The sequence below is a fragment of the Prionailurus viverrinus genome, chromosome D2 (assembly GCF_022837055.1).
Source record: "Prionailurus viverrinus isolate Anna chromosome D2, UM_Priviv_1.0, whole genome shotgun sequence".
Classification (NCBI taxonomy): Eukaryota; Metazoa; Chordata; class Mammalia; order Carnivora; family Felidae; genus Prionailurus; species Prionailurus viverrinus.
In genome coordinates, this window is record NC_062571.1 from 87415840 (window position 1) to 87437238 (window position 21399).

The window sequence follows — 21399 nt, forward strand, 5'->3', positions numbered from 1 at the left end:
AGCCCCGCGTCGGGCTCTGTGCTGACAGCTCGGAGCCTGGAGCCTGGAGCTTGCTTCGGACTCTGTGTTTCCCTCTCTCTGCCCCTCCCCTGCTCATGTTCTGTCTCCCTCTCTGCCCCTTCCCTGCTCACACTGTTTCTCTCTCTCTCTCTCTCAAAAATAAACAAACATTAAAAAAATTAATAAATCAAGCAAGAAAGAAATCAGGCTTCTTCAGGCCTGACTGGGAAAGTTCTGTCTGGCCAGTCAGAGAAGAGCCACGCCTGTCCTGGCTGGGGACACCCAGCACAAGCTGGCACGGGAGCCCCAGGTTATCCACACTGGGCTGTGTGCCATCGTCCCCTCCCTGGGAGAGGCCACATGGTCCTGCTGCCCAGGTCAGGCTGTGTGTCAGCTTCTGCAGGGGCCCGTGGGCACCCCTCTGGCCATGCGGCCGACATCCGCGGGCAGGGGCTGGGCCCTGTAGCCCAGGGGCTGGGTCCGTGTGGACGCTCAGCTCAGATCTGGCCCAGGACCTGGGCACCAGGGGCTGGACGTCAGACCCGGGCCGGGGGCCGGCGGTGTCGTGGCTACTGGCTAAGTCCACCTAAGCGTGTGAGCCTGCTGCTTCTGGGCTTCCAGAAAGGCCCCCTGTGGAGAAATCACTTCTGCTTTAGAGTGTGGCTGTGGGAGGGGACCCCCCACCTTCTCATGCTCCCCTGGGCGTGAATCCAGGTCCTCCATTTTCCCGGGGGCGTCTCCGGCCCCCAGTCGCCACCCTGCACCTTCGCTTCTCCGTGTGGAATTGGGTAACGACCCCCACCCGGCGTCACGGAGACGAGCACCCGGCGTTTGCTGGCCCGTCGGGCACCACGCTGCTGTCTTACCACAAGCTGCATTCAGACCTCACACCATCATACAAGATCCCCGTCGTGACCACCACATTTTACGAGTGAGTGACAGGGTCGGAAGGACCCACCCAGGCCCGGGCGTGAGCAGGGGTGGGTTAGGACCCCGTGCCCCCCACAGCAGTTGGGCAGCAGGTGCTCGTCCCGTAGCTCATTTGCTCTGGGACACGTGACACGTGGAACATATAAAAGTTCTGAAGCGCCAGCAGGAGCCCCGTGAGCCGACCCCGCCACCGGCACCCCGCCCATTAGCCCCCTGAAGCCGCGACCACAGATCCCACAGAAGGGGCGGCCGAAACAACAGAGGCTAATTCCCTCCCGCTTCTGGAGGCCGGAGGTCCAGGATCAGGTGTCCACGAGCCCGGTTCCTCCCGAGGCCTCGCTCTGCAGTCCTCAGCGTGTAGCCGGCCGGCCCTCCCCATGTCCCCACGGGGTCGTCCCCGTGCGTGTCTGTGTCCTCGTGTCCTCTCTTCTCACAAGGACGCCCGTCAGAATGGGTCAGGGCCACCCCTCAGGTGCTGGGACCAGGACTTCAACGCATGGGTTTCAGAGAGACACGATTCGGCCCCTCACACGCCCCACGTGCACGCCCGTCCCCTGCCTCCCCCAGCCTGGGGGCGGCGTCTCTGCCCAGCCAGCAAGGCCCCAGAGACCACGGCACGAACATACAGAAGATAAACCGGTGTGGTTAGTACCGAGGTGAGGCTGGCCGCCATACATCTGTTCTAGCGATCGGTCCGGGGCTGGGAGAACGGCCTTGGGGGTGGGCTGTGGACCCCGCATGCCCACCACACACAGCTGGGCCAGGACATCTCTCTTACCTCACCTCTACGTGAGGCACTCAAACGGCTGCCATGGTGACACCTCAGCCCCCCCCCCCCCCAAGGTAGGAATACGGACCCAGCCCACGTTCCCCAGTTCTCGAAACGTCCCAGCGCCCGGGGTCACGGCACCCGGGGGGAGCAGCGGGGGTCACCGCCGGTGCTGGGCTGGGGCAGCCCTCTTCCTCAGAGGGCGCTGTGGGTCCACCGCCGGGCCCGGGTCTGCAGACGGGCCTGGTGTCACGACTGGCGCCGCAGCGCCTGCCCCTGGCTTCTCGGTTTCCATCCCCGGCTTCTCTGGACCGTGCGGACTGAGCGGGGCCGTCGCTGGCCGGCCCGGGCCTCACGCTCGCTGCCGTCACGGGCCAGGACCCACGGCCACAGGCTGTGAGCCTCCACATCAGCTGGTCGCCACACTTTCTCCAGTGAAGACAGTTCCTTTCCAGGAGATATGCTCACCGTGGGGACGGCATGGTGGCCCCAAAACGTCCACAACCTTACCCCCAAAACCTGTGAGTATGGTACATACAGGACCAAAGGGACGTCATACACGTGGTGAGTGACAGATGCTGAGGGGGAGATGGTCCTGAATTATCTGTTGGGCCAACGGCATCACAGGCTCCGCGGGAGAGGGAGCGGGAGGGTCAGAGTCGGAGACGGAGGTGTGACAATGGAGTGAGGACACGAGGCAGGGGCCGTGAGCCAAGGGACGCAGGTGCCTCGAGAAGCTGGAGAAGACAAGGAAACAGATCCTCGCCCAGAGCCCCAGCAGGAAGCAGTCCTGTAGACCCCTCATGTCACCCAGGGAAAGCCAGCCAGACTTGCGAGCTCCCGAGCTGTAGGAGAAAGGCGTCTGTCGCAGGCCACAAGGCCCTGACGGATTTCTACGGCAGCCACGGGAAACAGATAGGACGGAAACGGAGTTAAGGCAAACCGTTTTCACCCTGTTGGGCATGAATGCCAAGGCGACGAAAGCCCCGCAGACACGGCCTGGAAGCGCTCAGGTCACAGGTGAGTCCGTGCGAGCGAGAGCCTTCCGTCTGAGGCTGAAAGCAAAGCGCTTCCTGTGTCAGGCTCCCTTTTGTGCCCCGGAGACGCCTGCCCTCTGCGCACCGTCCGTTCCGTAAGGGCCGCGCCGTGTTACAGGGCTGATTTCTCTCCAGGGGCAGCATGGGCTCCGCTTATCCGAAATCCCGGACACGTGGCCGCGTGCTGTGGGCGTGGAACCACACGCCAGCTGGAAAGACGGGAATGCACCTGCATTTCCTCACGCGTTCATTCAAGTCTGACTGGGCTCCCTCGTGCCACGGGGCGCTGCGTGCCGCTCTCGGGCACAGCCTCCGTGCTGATACCCCGAGGGGCCCCCAAGCGACACAACAGCAAGGTCCCACATAATCCACACTTTCATGGCACTGATGGGCTCGCAGGAAGTGAAGGACCTCGCCAGGGGACAAGAAAGCGACTCAAAGCCCGCTGTCTAGGAGACATCTGGGGAGGAATCTGCTTCATCCCCAGAGTGGAAAAGGAAGAGGGGAGCGCGGGGACTCGGGAAGATTGTGGGGGTGGGGCAGGGACCGTGTCTGGACTGCCCCACAGGGCGGCTGCCGCTCCGCCGGGATATGAACCCTAGTCCCCAGCCACGCGGAAAGTCCTGCTGTTCTCACGAGGGCTTTGCGTGAGGACCTCGCGGACGCCTGGGTTTTAAGAGTGGGTCGATGCCGGGTAGGAGAGGGCGGGCAGAGGCAGAGGGCCATGCAGAGCCAGCCCCCCCTCCCTCCCCACTGCACCCTGACCCCCCACCAAGAGCCGGAGCTCACAGGAGCCTGGGGGAGGGTGACCGGTGCCCATGGGGCATGGAGCCGGTGGGGGCCGTCTATGGGGCTCAACCGTTTGTCCCCAAATCTCAAAGGTGAGCTCACCCCCAGGCTCACCTGGAGCATTCACTGAGGAGTCATCCCACGCTCCTCCCGAGACGCCAGAGAACCAGCATTCCCGCGTGGTCCTCCTGCCTTCCTGAGGCAGTCCCGCTGCCCACGCCTCATGCACTCTCAGTGGTGGGTGGCACCTGTGAAAACCAAGGTCGTCTTCCCTCTGCGGCCTCACTGCCTTCTGAGGAAGGATATGTTCCAACCGCCACATTTAGAACTCGGCGCGGCCGGCAGAGGAGAGATGGCGCCAGCTGCTCAGAAGCATCTGGAACGTTTTCCAGAAAATAACTCCCAGCCGTTCTGAAGTCTGTGAAGCTTACCTAGAAATGCTTATTCTCTTTTTTTTTTAAACTTTCTAGAAAGTAGATTTCAAGTTTTAAAAATATTTTGTCTTGGGGGCGCCTGGGTGGCTCAGTCGGTTAAGTGTCCGGCTTCGGCTCAGGTCATGATCTCGCAGTTCGTGGGTTCAGGCCCTGCATTGGGCTCTGTGCTGACAGCTCAGAGACTGGAACCTGCTTCGGATTCTGTGCCTCCCTCTCTCTCTGCCCTGCCTCCACTTGCACTCTGTCTCTCTCTCAAAAATGAATAAACATTAAAAAAATACATATTTTTTATTTTGCTTTTCTTTTGATACAGACGGATGTTAGTTATCAGGAATCTACCAAACATAACTTACAGCCTCTTCATACCAAGAAATTAAACAGGAAAAACTAAAACAGAACAAAATGCTCTTATTGTCCATCGTGCATAAAACACTTACTTCCTCTGGGGAAGCAGGCACCCTCGGTTCGCGCGCACAGACCCTTCCACCATTCCCTCCATCCACGGCCACGACAGAGATGTTTAAAAAGAAAGCATTAAAGACCCTAACCCTTCCACAGACCAAAGGCGGAAGGAAGACACAGAACAGCGTGCAGGATAGAGACCTTGGACCTGCGGGGCTCTGGGTCCAGAAACAGGCAAGTGGCTGGGAAATGCGGTCCCTGAGGGTCGAAGAGTCTAAAACTGCCCAAAGGGAGTGGGGGAACAACAGCCAAGAGCATCACCTAAAATTGGACCCAGGGCAAGTCTCCCACCTCTACGACAGGAAGTCGAGAAAGAAAATCACCTCTGCAACAGTTACCTGAGGATCCCCCAGAGGATGGACTTGGACACTTCTGCACTTCTCAGGGGGTGGCTGCACGAGAGCCCCGAGCCCCCAGTGTAACACACATCAGTGCTGCAGAGCCCCAAAAGGCTGTGTGGAGGCACCTGCAGGATGGAGAAACATAGACAGGTGAGCAGACAGAGAACACAGAACACAAGCCCCTTGCCTACGACGAGCCTGCCAGCCTCAATTCCAAAGCACGTGACTCTAAGAAGAAAGATAACAAGATCAGCAACCAGCAGATGAATTCATCCCAGATGAAATGAAAACAATACAGCAACCTAAAAATTAAAATAGAGCAGATTTTAAAATAACCATGTTTAGGATTCTCACATTGGATAAAGAGAAAACATCCACAAAAACTTGGAAGAGATTATGAAACAAGAACTGGAAAAACAAAATAAGAACAGTAGAACAAAGAAAATTAGAAATGAGACATGAAGTCATAAAAAAATAACCATCTAAGTACATGATACAAAGTCTAAGTGGGCACCAGTGGAGACAGATTTCCCGGTGGAGAGCACAGGTAAAAATTAAGAAAAGCAGTTTTGAGACATGGAGAACGACTGACTGGTTTCAATCTATCCCCTCACAGGAGACCCAGAATAAGAGAATCGAGGTCGGGGTGCAGATCACAGGCCACATTTACGTGAAGACAAAATGCCTGGAATGTCTAGGATCGAAGATCCTTTCTGTTCTCAGACAGGAAGGACACACCAAGTGCCAAGCAGCGTCACTGAAACAACCCACACTTGACAATTATCGTAGTGAAATGTCAGGACATTAAGGACACAGTAAGGAAAGACAGATTTCCCTCACAGAAATGGCAATTCAATGGACAGCAAGCTTCTCGTCAGCAGCAAGAGCTTCCGAAGAGTCGTGTCTTTAAAATTCTGACTCGAAATAACTGCCAATGAGTTCTATACCAGTTAACCCTCATTCAAGAGTGAGATCAGAAGAAAGATTTTTCATACACTTTCCGACAGGCACGTCTGTAACCGCCACACTATGCCCGTCCTGCCACGGTGGGTCATCTGGGAATCTGCTCTGAACCTCTCACCTGCCCTTAGCGTTGCGTGGGCTTCCAGAAACTAATAGCCCGTCTTCCTCCGTTTCCAAGCCTCCTGCAAGAGCCCCTGTAACCACGCAGAAAAGTATCCAGGGCAGGAGAGGAGGCACTCCGAGGGCAGGACGGAGGTGCTGAGTTGGCCAGAGTCTCCGTGTGTTAGACTTGCTCGTGGAATCCCCTGTGCCGACCCTACTCCCCCTGCCTGTTGATGGATGTGGCCTTCTAACCTACTTTTGCTTCACCAACACCCTCTTCAGCTCTAAGCTATTATTGTATTTTTTCAGATCCAGAATTCCAATTTGATTCCTGGCTGTAATTTCCAATATCATTATTTCTTTGAACATATTAAGCCTTACCAAACTGTATTCTTGCAAATTTCATTATCTGGACCAGCCACAGGTCAGTTTCTTTTTTCTCCTGTTTTTCTTGGATTTGATCACATGTTCATGTTGCCTGGTGTGTGACTAACATTACACACTTTATTTCTACGTTTTAATGTTTATTTATTCATCTGGGGGAGACGGGCAGAGAGAGAGAGAGAGAGGGAGAGAGAGAATCCCAAGCAGGCTCCTCACTGTCAGTGCAGAGCCCCACACGGGGCTCAAACCCACAAACCGTGAAATCATGACCTGAGCCGACCGAGCCACCCAGGTGCCCCGTATGTTACACATTTTAAAACCATGAAGATAACTGGAGACCTAAGACGGTATTTTCTTCCTTCTCTGGAAAGGATTGACCTCCACTTCTGGCTGGGAGCCAAAAACACAGCCCCCCGGTCACACAGCTGCGGTCTGAGGCTGAGCTTCAGGCCCCATGAGGTTTGGCATTCCTCCAGGTCACTCTTGTCCTAGAGTAAGGCATTACGGAGCTCCAACCCAAAACCCAGGGGTTTACTAGACCCTCTGTCTCTGCAGGGATGTCAGACTAATAACTTAATCCCTTGGGTCTTTGGTCTCTTGGGAGCTTTGCTCAGCTGAGGTTTTTGTTTTGTTTTTTATAATTTTTGTAATGTTTTATCTTTGACAGAGTGTGAGCGGGGAGGGGCAGAGGGAGGGACAGAGACTCTGAAGCAGGCTCTGCTGATAGCAGTGAGCCGATGCGGGGCTCGAACTCACCATCATGACCTGAGCCGAAGTTGGATGCTCAACTGAAGCACCCAGATGCCCCAGTAGCGGAGCTTTCTAATACCTCTTCCAAACAGAAAGATGCTCACTGGGGGAAAAGTTCACCTTTCTGGAATGCTTCACTCCCTTGTTGCGGAAGGGTTGGTCATAACGACCTAGCCTGCCCTTTCTGTAGCGGAAACCGAGAGTGACCTTTCACAGCAAGGCGGATCTTATCTTAGAATCCCTGTAAAGCTCTTCAGGGGCCTTTGTAGATGATACTTTTGGCAGCCCTTCTAACAGTGTCCCCAATTTAGTTTCAGGTACTGTGGTGGCTTTGTGACGTGTCAGCTAAGTTAGCCTTAACTACCATCCCTCCTCCCCCCCTCCCAACCCCTTTCCCACGGGGTTTGCTAACTGGATCACAAGAGGCATCTCGCTGAGGTTTGGCGGACGGAGGGTGAAGCCGCAGCGGTCCGGTTTTCACACGTGGGCGGTCCGGGCGGGGCCCCAGGTGTGGCTGCGGCCCATCCGCTATTGCACACCTGCTAGCTCACCTCGCTGGTGGGAGGCAGGTGTGCGGTCCTGCGATGGACGGTGCCAACTTCTTCTGCAGGACGTCGCCAGGGCCGGTCCGTCCTCCCGGCTTCCTGCTTGTGCCCACGCCCCCTGTCCCCGGCAGCTTCCCCTCGGCGCCGCCTGTTCCAGCACAGCCGTGGACTAACAGCTTTCGGAGGCCGTCCAGCCAGCTCCGCGGCGCGGAAGGTCCGCCCCCTCGATCCCCGCAACGGCGCCCCCGAGGGTCCTGCGTCTGCCTGGGCGTCCGCCTGCCGCCGCCCGAGCGCCCGGCGGCAGAGGGAGTCCTGCTTGGCCCCGGCCCACGCGGGGCTCCTTGCTCCCCCGGTGGTGGTGTCCGCGTGACGGCGGCGATCCCGGGACCCTCGGAGGAGCCAGGCGGGCGCGGGGCAGAAGCGAGGTCAGGACCCCGGGAGGGTTCGCGGGCCCTGGAGGCCGCTGGGCGGAGTGGAGCGCGCCCCGCCCAGGCTCTGCTCGCTTTCGCGGCCGCAAGGGTCCTCCTCGCGCATCCGACCCTCCGGACTAAGGCACACGTGTCCCGCGTGGGCGCCACCGCCTGCCGCGCGGGAGAGACCGCGGGCCGCAGCCCACGCGCGCTGGGACGCGCCTCCGCGGCCCGCGCAGGCGCACCGCCCTCCCCGCGGCTGCGCGTGCTCCGCGGCTTGGCCCCTCCGGGACCCCGTAGGGCGTCTCCATGGCGACCGCGTGGGCCTGGCGGCCTGCACTTTTGGGCTGCACCGCTCTCAGTTCCCCGCGTGCCAGCGAGCTCCTGCTCGCGGAGAGGGGCGCCGCAGGTGAGGCGGGGTGGGGTGGGGTGGGGTGGGGGTGGGGGGTCGCTGCAGGTGAGGCAGGGGGCGAGGCGGGGGAGGGCGCCGCAGGTGAGGTGGGGGGAGGCAGGGGAGGTGCCACAGGTGAGAGCGGGGTGGGAGAGCGCCGCGGGTGAGATGGGGGGACAAGGGGAAGTGTCGCAGGTGAGGCGGGGTGCCTGGTGGGAGGGCGCCATAGGTGAGGCGTGGGGGGGCAGGGGGGGAGGGCACCGCAGGTGAGGTGGGGTGCGGGGGGGGGGAGGGCGCTGCAGGTAAGGTGGGGGGTGGGGGAGGGCTCCGCAGGTGACATGGGGGGACAGGGGAACTGTCTCAGGTGAGGAGAGGGTGCAGGGAAACGGCGCTGCAGGTGAGGGGGGTGGGGGTTCGCTGCAGGTGAGGGGGGAGGTGCCTGGTGGGAGGGCGCCATAGGTGAGGCTGGGGTGGGAGGGCGCCACGGGTGAGATGGGCGCAGGCAGCAGAAGGAAGGCGGTGTCCCCTTGGCCCACTGTGCCCTGTCTGGCTGCCCCGGGAAAGGCTGTGCACCCCAGGCCTGGAACTTGAGGACTAACGGGTCCGCCCAACCAGGTCTGGTGCAGATGGGGAAACTGAGGCAGGCATGGTGGGGACGTGGCGCAGCCTCCGCCCCCCCCCCCAGGAGTCCGCTCTACCCATTTTCAGGTCCTGTTGTTTCGCTCTCGTTTTGAGATTTTTTTCCCCTCAGGAGGATTGTAGGAGGTTGAAGCAGCCTTCACGGTGCTGATTCCCAGGAGAGGATCCATGAGGGAAGGCCCGGGATGTCCGTGGGTCGCCCTCTCTCATTCATTGCTCAGCCTTTGGGCAGCTCCTTAACTACCCCAAGCCTCGCACTCCTCAGCACAAGCACGGGAAGGAAGTATGTGTGTGTGCTCGTGTACCAGCCAAGTGGAGCGTCAACCAGGGATCGCGTGTGAGCCCATTAGCATTCCAATGTGTGTTATTACCGCTGGATCCGTTGTTTAGAAATTACACGGGGAGGGGCACCTGGGTGGCTCAGTCGGTTTAGCGTCTGACTTGTGCTCGCGTCATGATCTCCCGGTTCGTGGGTTTGAACCCCGTGTCGGGCTCTGTGCTGACAGCTCAGAGCCTGGAGCCCTCTTCGGAGTCTGTGTCTCCCTCTCTCTCTGCCCCTCCCCTGCTCACGCTCTGTCTCAAAAATAAATAAACATTAAAAAAAAAGTTAGAAACTACACGTGGAAGTGTGCTTCCCCAGAAGAGGTGCTGGTGAGCAGCAGTTCTTAAACTACTTTGGGAATATTGTTGAACCACTAAAAGTGAAGATTCTTTTTTGACAGATTTTCCCAGCACCTGACTTTGTGTTCCCCAGACCCAGCGCTGCTCCCTGAGCCGAACGGGGAGGATTCCTGGGCTCTGGGAGGTTGGCACCTGGTGGGGGGGATGGGGGGCGGGGGAGAGCTCAGAACCTCAGCAGAAGTACACAGTGTGGACGGGGGGATCCGTCCACACCACGTTTACGGGAGGAACGTATTGGCTTACAGGCCGAAACCTTCTGACGTTTTCATCCCTAATATAGCCATTCTTGTTTTGAGTCATTGTGTCTTCCAGGAGCTTAAAGTGGAATCTTGGAACTCTGTGCTGCGAAGTGAGGCTCATACGTTTAATCAGAACCTTCTTGACTTCCTGCTTTCTTCCTTCCTTTGAACTTGAGTGTCAAATTTATGATACCGTTTATGAAAAATGGTGGTTTTGTAAGCAAGTGACACTGTCGCAGATCTGCCCCATAGCCACCCCGTGCCACCTGGGTGAGTGTGGCAGTGGCCTAGCTGTGGCCGTGTCTCCCTCTGTGTCTCCAGGGGACTCCAGAGTGCGCAGGATGAGCAGTGGCCCCCCGACGGCTGGCAGATGGACAGAAGCGGCCCCTCCGAGCTGCCCCCTGGGGCGGCTGATCCAGAGCGCGGTGCCGGCCAAGTTAGCAGCGTGCCCGCCTCCCCCTCCGGAGAGGCTCACCAGGAGGTCAAGGGGGTCGTCCTTTCGTCGGTCTTAGACTTGAGTCAACGTGGCCTTCACCATTTAGAAGAGATCTTTAAAATCCCCAACATTAAAGTAAGTGGGGCATTTCTCATTTGTGCCTCTGCCTGGCAGACATGAGTGGCTTTTACTTGGAGGCCTCACCTGGGGAGAGGGATTCCAGAATGAGACAGAAGAGGGTTGACTCAGGGGCTCATGTGCGGCTCAGCACAGAGTGAGAAATTGAGGTACGGGGACGAGCCAATGCAAATACCTCGTGGAGTTGGACCGTGATAGCCATCCTGTCTCCCCAGAGGGTCTTAAGCACCAAAGAGCTGGTGGTAGAAACCACTGCCCATAACACCCTTGACCTCACGTAAAACACCGCGCCCACAGACCCCCACACAACATCGAGTCAGTCCACCACTGTTTCTCAGCCCCGCTCTGCTGACATTACCCGTGGACTTTGCCCTGTGCCCAGTGTCTTCGCCAGGCCCCTGCCAGCTGGTAATCCAGGGAGCGCTGTCTCACCCCCTGTGATTTCTAGAACAAGCTTCGGTCAGAGCACAGTTTTGACGTGAGCGGGGCTCCTGCTGCCTGGTACTCCTGTAATTTCCTTAAATCTCATTCGTCTCCATCTGGAACGCGAGAGTGAGCATATCGCTGTGGGTTATTGCAAGACCTGGACCGCAGTGTCCACAGCATGGTACACGCCAGACACGCTGCACCGTTGCGGTGTGGACTGACCTTTGGGAGTGCTTTTACAAAGCCGCAGGCCCTAATCGTAAGTGGCTGCTCGAGGACTAAATCCTCTGCTGCACGTGACACGCCCTGGTTTTGCTGCCCAGGCCGCCACCGGCCTTGCCCTCCCTCCCCGAGCACCCACCTCTTGGAGTGAATTCCTGGGTCGTCAGGGCTGCTGTGTGCCCTCCGCACGGGCACACGCTCCCAGCTGGCAGTCCGGACCCTGTTGGTGCCATGAGACTGTGTTACCTCTGTGCATAAAGGAAGAAGGAGCCTGCTTTTCAAGCTTAATAAAGAAGCATCATGACTGCTTATGCCCTTCGGAAAACAGAGACGTGAATAGAGATGTTATCGCCATGGCAACCAATCACTGAGGGAGGCGGCCGCTCGGCGCCGTGGCCTTCGAGGGGTTATGGGTACACGTGCTGGCGAAACAGCCATCACCGGAGTCGCCGGGAGCACGTCCACCGCTTCCACGGCCACATGCGGTCCTGGAGCGCGGGAGGGCCCAGTTTCCCCGGGTCTCGCCGGCCCGGGAGGGAGGATGGGCTCCTGGGGTGCAATCACCTGGCTGTTCCCTCAAGCCACTGTGGTTTTGGAGTCGGACACTTAGAAGCAGCTTGCCCTGAGACAGCGGGCCTGGGGGACTTGGAGCCCACGCTGCAGCCTCGCGTCGAGGTGCGCACACCCCTACCAGAGTGACCGCCAGCCCGTGTCCCCGAGACCGCCCGCGGCCAGCAGGGTAGCTGCCCACGCCTTGCCTGGCGGGACAGTTTGCTTTCTGTGCGCTTGTAAAGCTCCTGTCGTGACCCGTGAAGGGGCTCGGAGGACGGCCTCGGAGGCAGAGTTGGGAGTGGGGACAGCGTGGCCCGAGGGGGTGGCTGGTGCTTCCCTAGCACTCCCATGCACCCCGCATCGCTCGCTTAGCGTAGTCTGGCAGGTGGGTCCCCTGAGCCACTTCATAGGGGAGGATGCCGGAGCCCAGAGAGGTTTGGGAACTTGCTCAAAGTCACTCAGCTAATAAGGTTTTGAAATCTGGATTTGAACCCAGGAAGCGTGGCTTCCAGGCCATTCTCGTGACTTTGCGCTCTGCTACCTGGGTAGGGAGGTATGACCTACGACCTGTAACGGCCCCATCGAGGGGGTTCTTCTCCACCCACGATCGTGCTGTGCCCGACTGTGGGATTATATGTGCCCACGTGACCCAACCAGAGTCCCCGCGGCACATGCCCTCTTCAGCCTTCCCTTCCTGCTCCTTCTGACACCTGATGGAGACTTGATGGCGCTGGGCTGGCCCTTGGAGCCCTTGCTGAGGTGGTGGGGGCTGGGGTCGTGTTTGGGCGCCTGCCTGTCAGAGACCGCGCCTCGGAGAGCAGCGTGGCGCACTTGTCTTTTAGGTTCCTTTTAATTATCTGCTTCGGATGGGTCCCTGACCAGACTCCGCTCCTGCTGCCTGTCCACGGAGCAGAGGCCCGCGGGCTGCTGAGTGCTAGGGCGCGAGGGCGGGGGCAGTGACCGTGGAGCCTGAGAAGCGCTGAGCGTGGGGGCCCAGGAAGGAGAAAAGGGGCTTAAAACTCGGGAAGTACGTTTGGTCTGAGGGGTGTTTGTAGCAAAAGCCCCGTGTGGTGGTGGCGTCCCTGTCCAGCCCGCGAGGCGTGCGAGGGGTCCTGGTGCTTTTCTTTCCCTCTTGTCTGCTGTTTAAACTGCGTAAGGATCGGTTAGCGTGAGTTTTCTTTCAATTTGGTGTGTGTGGTTGCAAAAGCTAGTGTTTGTTCTGGAACTGCCTTGGCTAAGTCACGGCTCAAGACGTGCTTAGTTGACAGAACGTTCTCTTCTCTTCCCTGGAAGCAACTGCATCTTCAAAGAAACGCCCTCTGCGAGATTCCCGCAGACTTCTTCCAGTCGCTGCCAAACCTCGCGTGGCTGGACTTCCGCTACAACAGCATCAGAGCTCTTCCTTCTGGGATCGGGTCTCACAAGTGAGTTGCGCATTTCCAGACTTCAAGAACCATCACGTTTTCAGATGCCTGAGCGCCTGCTCTTTGGCCGCGTAGCTCGTACTCCTGGTTGAATTCTGGTTTCAGCTAGAAGCTTTTAACGCTATTTTTAAAGCCAGCTAGGAGATGCAACAAAGCACTTGACTGTAGTTATAATTTAGGGTAGGGGATGCTGGCAGCCACAGTGCCTTTGCTGGGCCATCCGTGAGGTTTTGGCAACACCTGGTTCCATCCCTGACTCTCCTCATGGGAAGCTGCCTGAAGGTCAGAAATAAGGCTGAGGAGCTACAGCCGGCCTCTGTGCTCCTGAGGCCTCGTGTATATCTTTTAGTTTCTGGTAAAGAACAAGAAATGCTTTCCGTTTGGAGAGTTGGAAACCCCACATTCCTGCGGCTCTGATTCCAGGGATTTCCTAGCACCCCCGCTTCTAGAACAAATGCCTCGCCTCCCTCCCTCCTCCTCACGTGGACTCTCCCCAGCAGCTAAGGGTCAGCTGGCACCAGCACTCCCCCAGGAGCCACGCTCTCTGGGAGCTCGGCCTACTGTCCTGACCCCGTCGCCTTTAGCACCCGCATCTTTCCAGATCAGTGTTTCTCACCCTTTTGAAAGCCCGGTAACCCTTGTAGGCTGTCCTTTAATGCCAGCGCTTCCTGGGCAGAGGAGAGCACGTGCGTAGGCCCTGGGAGCGTGTGCCTGGTGGACGTGAGGGACGGCAGGGAGGCCAGAGAGGAACACAGGAGGCAGAAGGGGCAAGAAATGCCTTGAAAGAGGGTCAGCCCAGCTAGCAGGCCAGGGATGCAGTGTTGGATTTCATTTTGAAAGAGCTTGGGAATCACAGTGGGTTGGAATGGAGAGGGCTGCAGTTTGACTTGGCTTTGAGGTCACTCTGTAAGGGGGGGCGAGGGTGGTCGTGGAAGGCCAGTTAGGAGGCCACGCGGCCGTCCCCGCCAGAGGCGGCGGCCTGGGCCAGGCTGACAAGGCAGAGTGCCAGGTGGACTTGAGGGCCGGTGGGGGTTCAGGTTGGTTCAGGGCATGGGAGGAAGAGAGGTGTCCCAGGGCGACCCCCGGTTCTTATGTGAGTAATCACGTCCGCACACGGCCGTGGTGGCCCCTCCAGGCAGCAGAGCGGGAGGCTGTAAAGGCCCTTCACTTGCCTGGAGGGTGGCTCACTCTTGCTGAAGTGTTTTGTAAGAAGTGAGCGTTTTGTCCGTGTAACGGTAAGAGAACATGTGTGAATCTTTTGTGCCTTTTCAGGCCCCACAAGGAAGCAGCTGACTTCTGATGACAAGCTGGGGTCTCCAGCAGGGGGCAGTCAGAGCCAGGAGCCGTCTTCCTGGAGCTCTGGGGTCGTCGGGGTCTGTGGGTGGTGCCGCTGGACGCACAGAACCCTGTCCCTGGCTCCAGCCAGGGCGGTGTGACGGTGGCTGAGGGCCGCGCCCACCGCCCACCGTGTCCCTTCCAGCTGACGACCTCGTGAGTGTTCTGAGCTGGTGGTTAGGGCAGGTTGGGAAGGAAGGCTTTGTTCTTCCCAGGGTGACTCATCTTTTGTGTTGAGGATAATTTGGTGCTTTCTGTCCCTAGACTGTGGCATTAGCACAGTTGAGGAGAGGGTTTGCTCCTCAGAGTGTAAACAAACGAAAGCCTCTTCCCAAAGCGCTGCTCTTTCTTCTAAAATAAGCACACAGTTCTCCAGTTTTGGAATGTGTTGGTTTGCCAGTCAAAGCCAGCTGCTTAATATCGTTTAAGATATAATTTTGCATGTGATTTATAGCCCATTATATCATTAAAATTAGATCAGCTTGCCGAAGAGCTGAAACATATTAATCAGAAGTGTTAAGTAATTACGGGCTTATTAAAAACCTTAAACTTTCCAAAAGGCCTAATGAAAGCAATGCCAGTACTAATGTTCTCCCCGCTCATTGTCCTGGATGTGTAAGCTTTGCTAGCAGAGAGAGAGAGAAATTTGTACGTCAGCATACGCGCCTCCCCAGGCAAGCCACTGCGGTGTATGCGTTCTGTGGAGAATCTGTGAAACGGCCCGTGGACTGACAGTGCCTAGGGGTCAACATTTACAAATTTATTATTTAACGTGTGCACGAGAATATTCAAACCTGTCATTGCATAAGGCGGGAAGACGCTTCCTTGGTGAGTGGTTGGTTCCCGCGGTCTGCGCCCCTGTGAGCAGGCAGGTGGCGGGGACGTCCAGGGCACCGGCCGCCTGCTCACGGGGGCGCAGACGCGGGGTCTGTCCGTCATGTGGGGAGCAGGCACTGCCCCGTTCTCGGGCCGTTTCTGTACCCCACGACTGGGGCTAAACCAACCCCCGGTGGTTGAAGTGATGGCATTGACATGACTCACTCTGCATACACTGAGAAAAGTCTGTTCCCTTCAGACCTCACGTAAGTAAGGAAAACCAAGGGAGTAAATGGAAAGAAAGTCGTCTCACCCCTTGGCGATCTGATTTTCCTTTGGGGTTGCTGGTCCGGAACTTAAACTTCGTTGGGCCAGAACGGGAGAACTCTCACTTGTGTGTCTGTGACGTTGCCTTTCCGCTTTCAAATCTTGGGGACCCTGACCAGTCGTGATGCTGGATTTTAATGGTTTCACCCTCCAAGGGGAGATAAGGCTTGAGATGGCCTCCCTCCACCCGCCGCACAGATTCACACGCGGGGTCTGTAGGTGCATTCGGCTGCTGGCCTCCTCTCTGGCGGGAGGGCCGAAGGCGCGGACGCAGGGTGGACGGCTCTCCAGCCCCGCGGTCACCCGGCTGCTTTCCTGGGGCCACTGAGGGCTCGGCGACTCCCGGGCCCGCGATAGAGGAGGAGGCGGGTGGGGGCTTTTCTCCAGGCGGTTGTGAGGGCGACCCCGTCGTGGCCGGCGGCCATCCCCGCACGGTCAGCAGCCCCGTGTGCCCGGGACTCCGGCCGGCCGGCCGTGTGCTGCAGCGAAGGTGTGGAGATTGAATACTACGGCCGACTTGACAGTTCTCCAGACGTCTCTCGGCGAAGCCCGGGGTGACACGGATACAGGGGGGAGGGGTCCCGCCCTCTTCCCGGGTGCCCGTCCCCGAGCCTGGAAACATGAGCCGGGGTGTTTGTGGTCTTTTTATGCCAGATTTCAGCTGCTGGTCCCTAAAAAGTGAAGGAGAGAAAGAAATTGATCCCTAGTGTATGATGAGTCTTCAGAATTCCACGGGAGGGGCGCCAGGGTCAGTCAGCAGAGCGCCTGACCCGTGATTTCAGCTCAGGTCATGGTCTCACAGTTCGTGGTTTGGGCCCCACATTGGGCTCTGCGCTGACAGATTCTCTGTCTCCCTCTCTTAAAATAAATAAACCTTAAAAAAAAAAAAAAAAAAGAATGACTTGTATAAAACAAAAGAAGCACAGTATGGTAAAAGGGGGAAGATAGAATTTAAGGTGAAATACTCCTTTTTCCCTATCATTCAATCAGTAACTTTTTAGTGTTGCTAAAAAGTGTTACTTTCTCGTGCTCCTTCTCTCCTCTCTCTCCGCGGCTAGTTGGTGAGAGATTTTGCAGGGGTGTTAGGTGTTCCACGAAGGAAGGGGTCTGGAGCCCGGTGCAGGGAGAAATGCCCTGATGCCATGCTTCCTCGTCTGAGACGACGGATTCTCCCTCCCCAGCCGGACAGCGTGCCGCGCCACAGCGGGCTCCCGGCACTTCGAGCGGGGGGACGTGCTGGCGGAGCGCCTTAGGGTGCGAGGCGTCCTCACAGCACGCCTCAGGAGACGCGGGCAGGAGTCCCGTCCCCCTGCAGGGCGGCGGTGCCCTCGGTTCCGTGGCTCGGGGAGGGTCCCGCTGGCACTCGTGGGTAGAGACAAGGAGGCAGCTGGACGCCCCGCAGGACGGGCCGCCTGACGGAGAGTCGCCTGGCCCCAAATGTCAGTTTGCTGACGGGGGAGCCTGGCCCATGCTGAGACGGGGGCCACACGCGGGGCACGCCATAAACGAGTGTGCCCACGCTGAAGCCGACACCAGGGAGAGGAGGTAGAGGAGGAAATTTGACAGTGTCTTTTAGGGACGGTCATTTGATTTTCTGCTTTTTAAACTATGTATTTTTTGTTTTATTTTAAAGGCACTTGAAAACTTTGCTTTTAGAAAGAAATCCTATCAAAATGTTACCTGTGGAGCTGGGTAAGTATTCGAGCAATACTGTAAAAGCTGGCTGTGAAATGCTGCCTTTTTGAGTTAGTGGAACCCGTAGTGGACGTACCAGGCGAGTCGCGGGGGCCAGCTGGCTCCTATTTACAGTTGCTTCCACTGTGTCCCTCGGGGCCCCAGACCCTGCGGCTCCCAAGAGCTGTTATGCGGGGACCTGCGTTCTTCGCAGGAAGTGTGATGTGTAAACATGGGGGGGGGGGGGGTGGTGGAAAGAAGAAGGCTGCGGCGCTTTGTAGCCAGCGCACAGCTCAGGAAAGCTGGCGTCACAGCTGCAACTCCCGGGGCCCGGTCCGGTCCGGTCCCTGCTGCCCCCTGTCCCTCCCCAGGGGGCCCGCGGATCCGGACTCGCCCTCCCCTCGCTTTCCTGGAGGGCTCTGCCACTGACGGCTCTCGGACGATGTCTGTTTCAAGGACCCTCCATTTGTGTTTTGTGTTTTTTGTTTTTTGTTTTTAATAGGAACTTTATTGTCACATCGGTTTCCAGGCAACACCCGGTGCTCCTCCCAACAGGGGCCCTCCTCACTGCCCATCCCCCACCCAGGACCCTCCTTTTGAACGTCTCTAAGTTGAATCCTCCCGATGAGCTGTCCTGGCGACTTGCAGTTTGGGCTCAGCACTGCGGTCTTGGGGTGGATCTGCAGGGACACATATGAGGGCGGTGCCTTCACTTTTGTTCACTTTCCTTGCTGTGAATGACGAGGAGGAGGAAGCAGAAGATGATGTTCTCCTTTCCGCATCTGTTTCGTTTCGTCTCATATTTCTGCTCTTTACTGCCTTTGTTTCTTTAGGTTTAACTTGCTGTTCTTTCTCTAACCTGTTGAGTTGGAGACTTAGATCACTGGTTTTCAACCTTTCTTTTCCAACCTATGCTGTGACAACTGTGATTTCCCCCAAGTGCTGCCGTGGCTGCTCCCACGAGCCCCAAAACGCGGCATCTCCGGGTGTTTTCCGACGTGAACCTTGTCAGGTGCTTACTGGCCGTTCAGGATGGACTAGTGTGGCCGCTGCCACCTTCTTCTGTCTACTCTTTTTTTTATTTTTTAAAATTTTTTTTTTTCAACGTTTATTTATTTTTGGGACAGAGAGAGACAGAGCATGAACGGGGGAGGGGCAGAGAGAGAGGGAGACACAGAATCGGAAACAGGCTCCAGGCTCTGAGCCATCAGCCCAGAGCCTGACGCGGGGCTCGAACTCACGGACCGCGAGATCGTGACCTGGCTGAAGTCGGACACTTAACCGACTGCGCCACCCAGGCGCCCCTTCTTCTGTCTACTCTTTACGTGACGTGTTTTTCCACTCTCTTGCTTCGAGCCTCTCCGTTGCACGGCTGGTAGGCAGTATGTAGCGGGGTCTTGCTCTTCTGTCCAGTCAGACTATCTCTGCCTTTTAATGGAAGTGGTTAGACTGGTTCATTTAATATAATCCTTGACGTGGATGGATTTAGGGCTGTCGCTTTACTCTTTGCTGTTTGTCTCCATGCTTCTTTTCTGTTCCAATATCTGCATGTGGGTTGGGTATTACGTAGACTTCTAGTCTAACTTTTATATTGACTTTTTAGTTATTCTTCTTAACATGCCTTTACCGTCTCACGGTTGCTGTCGGGGTTACACCACGCATGCTTCGAGCTAGCGCCGTCCTGTGTCACCACCTGATGTCACCACCTGATAGCCGTACCGGCCTGCTCTCTCCGGTCCTCCTCATGCTCAGCCTGTCCTAGAGATGAGGTCTACCTATGTTATAAACCTGCAACACAGACTGACAGTTTTGGCTTTCAGCAGTCACGTATTTTTAGAGAAACTAAGAGAAAAAAGTATTTTATATTTGCTTCACGTGTAGCATTCCAGGTAGACATCTCTTCACTCTTTCCTGAAGATACAGCTGGTATCCTTTTCCTTCAGCCTGAAGAACTTCTCTTCAGATTTCTTAAAATCAGTCTGTTGGCAGACTCTTAGTTGTTATGTTTCTGGAAATGTCTTCATTTTGCCTTAGTTCTTTTTTGATGTAAATAATTTTTTTAAGTTTATTTATTTTGAGAGAGAGGGAGCATGGGAGAGTGGCACACAGAGGGAAAGATAGAGAATCCCAAGCAGGCTCCGCACCGTCAGCACAGAGCCCAACGCGGGGCTCGAACCCATAAACTGTGAGATCATGACCTGAGCCAAAATCAAGAGTCAGTTAACAGACTGAGCCACCCAGGCACCCCTTGCCTTGATTCTCAAAGGATATTGTTGATTAAAAATAGGGGTTGAGGGGCGCCTGGGTGGCGCAGTCAGTTAAGCGTCCGACTTCAGCCAGGTCACGATCTCGCGGTCCGTGAGTTCGAGCCCCGCATCGGGCTCTGGGCTGACGGCTCAGAGCCTGGAGCCTGTTTCCGATTCTGTGTCTCCCTCTCTCTCTGCCCCTCCCCCGTTCATGCTCTGTCTCTCTCTGTCTCAAAAATAAATAAACGTTAAAAAAAAATTAAAAAAAATAAATAAATAAAAATAAAAATAGGGGTTGAATTTGTTTCATCCAGGACTTAAAAGAAGTTCCACTGCCCTCAGGCCTCTGAGGTCACTCACTCTTCGTCCTCCTTTATGAACTGTGTTCATTGGCCTTGGTTACTTTCAAGATTTCTCTGTATCTTTGCTTTTCAGTGCTTTGACTCTGAGGTCCTTAGCTGTGGTTTTCTTTATATTTTTCCTATTAGGTGTTTGTTGAACTTATCCAGTTTTGAAATTCACATCTTTTTGCCAAATTTGAGAAAGATTTTGGTCATTAACTCTTCAAATATTTTTCTGTTCCTGTCTCTGTTTATTTGTCCAACCTTTTGTTATTGTCCTGCAGATTACTGACCTTCTGTACATTTTAAAAAGGTAATTTTTCTGCTCTTCAGAGGAGATAGAGAAGTATCTTCAAGTTCATGCATCTTTTTCTGTCATTTCTAATTGGCTGTGAAAACCATCTAGTAATTTTTTTTCAGATACTGTGTTTTCAGTCCTTGGATTTTCATATTAAAAAAATAGTTTCTATTTTTCTGTGCAGAGTTCTTTTTTTTCATTTAGTATAAACAAATTTTTCCTTTAATAATTTTTTGGATTATATCTTGGACGTTGTGGTAGATGCACTGTGGAGATTCTGGGTTCTGTTATCTTCCTCTTTAGAGTACTGGTTTTTAAAAATAGGTAAGTTGAGGGGCACCTGCGTGGCTCAGTCAGTTAAGTGTCCAACTCTTGGTTTCGGATCAGGTCATGATCTCACGGTTTCATGAGTTCGAGCCCCACATGGGGCTCCAAGCTGACGGTGCGGAGCCTGCTTGGGATTCTCTGTCTCCCTCTCTCTGCCCCTCCCCCACTTGCACTGTCTCTGCCTCTCTCAAAATAAATAAATAAACTTAAAAAAATTTTTTTTTAAATAGCTAAGTTGAGAGAACCCGGACTCCCAACTGTCTCTCTGGCATCGGGCAGCAGGTGCGGCCGTGCTGTGTGTGGGAAGTTCAGGACCGTGCCAGGGATTTGCACGTGGGCCGTCTGCACAGCGATGTAGGGCCCCCCTTGGCGGTCCTCTTCTGTCCGGGGTGCACCCCTTCGCTTTCTGGCTGGTGCAGTAGCTCTGCGGTCTGTCCTCTGGCGCTACAAGGTCACATAGGTTTCTGTCTGTTACAGCTGCCCCGCGTGGGGCCCTCTGGGGCCTTCCGTCAGGCAGAAAGCCATACAGATGGTACAGGCGTTTGTGTCTTTCTCTTCTGGAAGCTGTCATTCCCCCTCTAGTTTCTGCCTGCTTTTCATTTCTGGCTTGCCCACGGGTGGTGTATATTCTGCCCAGTTTCTGCAGACTGGTTATCTGCAGGGAGTTGATCAGATCGGAGCTACGCCAACATTGCGGGAAGCAGAGTTTTCACTGTACTGTTTGTAGCATCACTTAGTGGTTCTCTAGACACTATGCCGTCCATCCTTGACCGATGACCGTCGGCTGAAGTCAGACTTTCACCACTTTTAGTTCCATTGCCTCCTTCCTGCCTTTTGTGCTGTTTTTTCATAGATTTTGCTTTTACGTCTTGTTATAAATCCCACAAACGCATCTTAAACTGTCAGTATTTATTTATATTTTCTTACATGTTTAACCTTCGTTTCTCAAGTTGCCTGCTTTCACCCGGGAT

The 21399-nt window shown here is 55.8% G+C and overlaps 1 protein-coding gene across 18 annotated transcripts in view; it reads left to right on the plus strand.

Moving 5' to 3' along the window:
- Positions 1 to 7637: 7637 nt before the first annotated feature.
- Positions 7638 to 21399, plus strand: part of LRRC27 (leucine rich repeat containing 27) — a 37873-nt gene continuing 24111 nt past the window's right edge. For 8 of the 18 annotated variants that reach the window (XR_007145327.1, XR_007145324.1, XR_007145325.1 and 5 more), the window contains exons 1-4: positions 9781 to 10082; positions 10188 to 10437; positions 12934 to 13064; positions 17176 to 17234. Coding sequence is in view for 14 of the 18 variants with exons in the window: in XM_047825195.1 (XP_047681151.1) it covers positions 10072 to 10082; positions 10188 to 10437; positions 12934 to 13064; positions 17176 to 17234 (451 nt within the window). In the remaining 4 variants the exon portion in view is untranslated. Of the gene's footprint in view, positions 8326 to 9778; positions 10083 to 10187; positions 10438 to 12933; positions 13065 to 17175; positions 17235 to 21399 lie in introns of those variants that run through there. The other 10 variants (XM_047825190.1, XM_047825191.1, XM_047825189.1 and 7 more) reach the window with 6 other exon arrangements.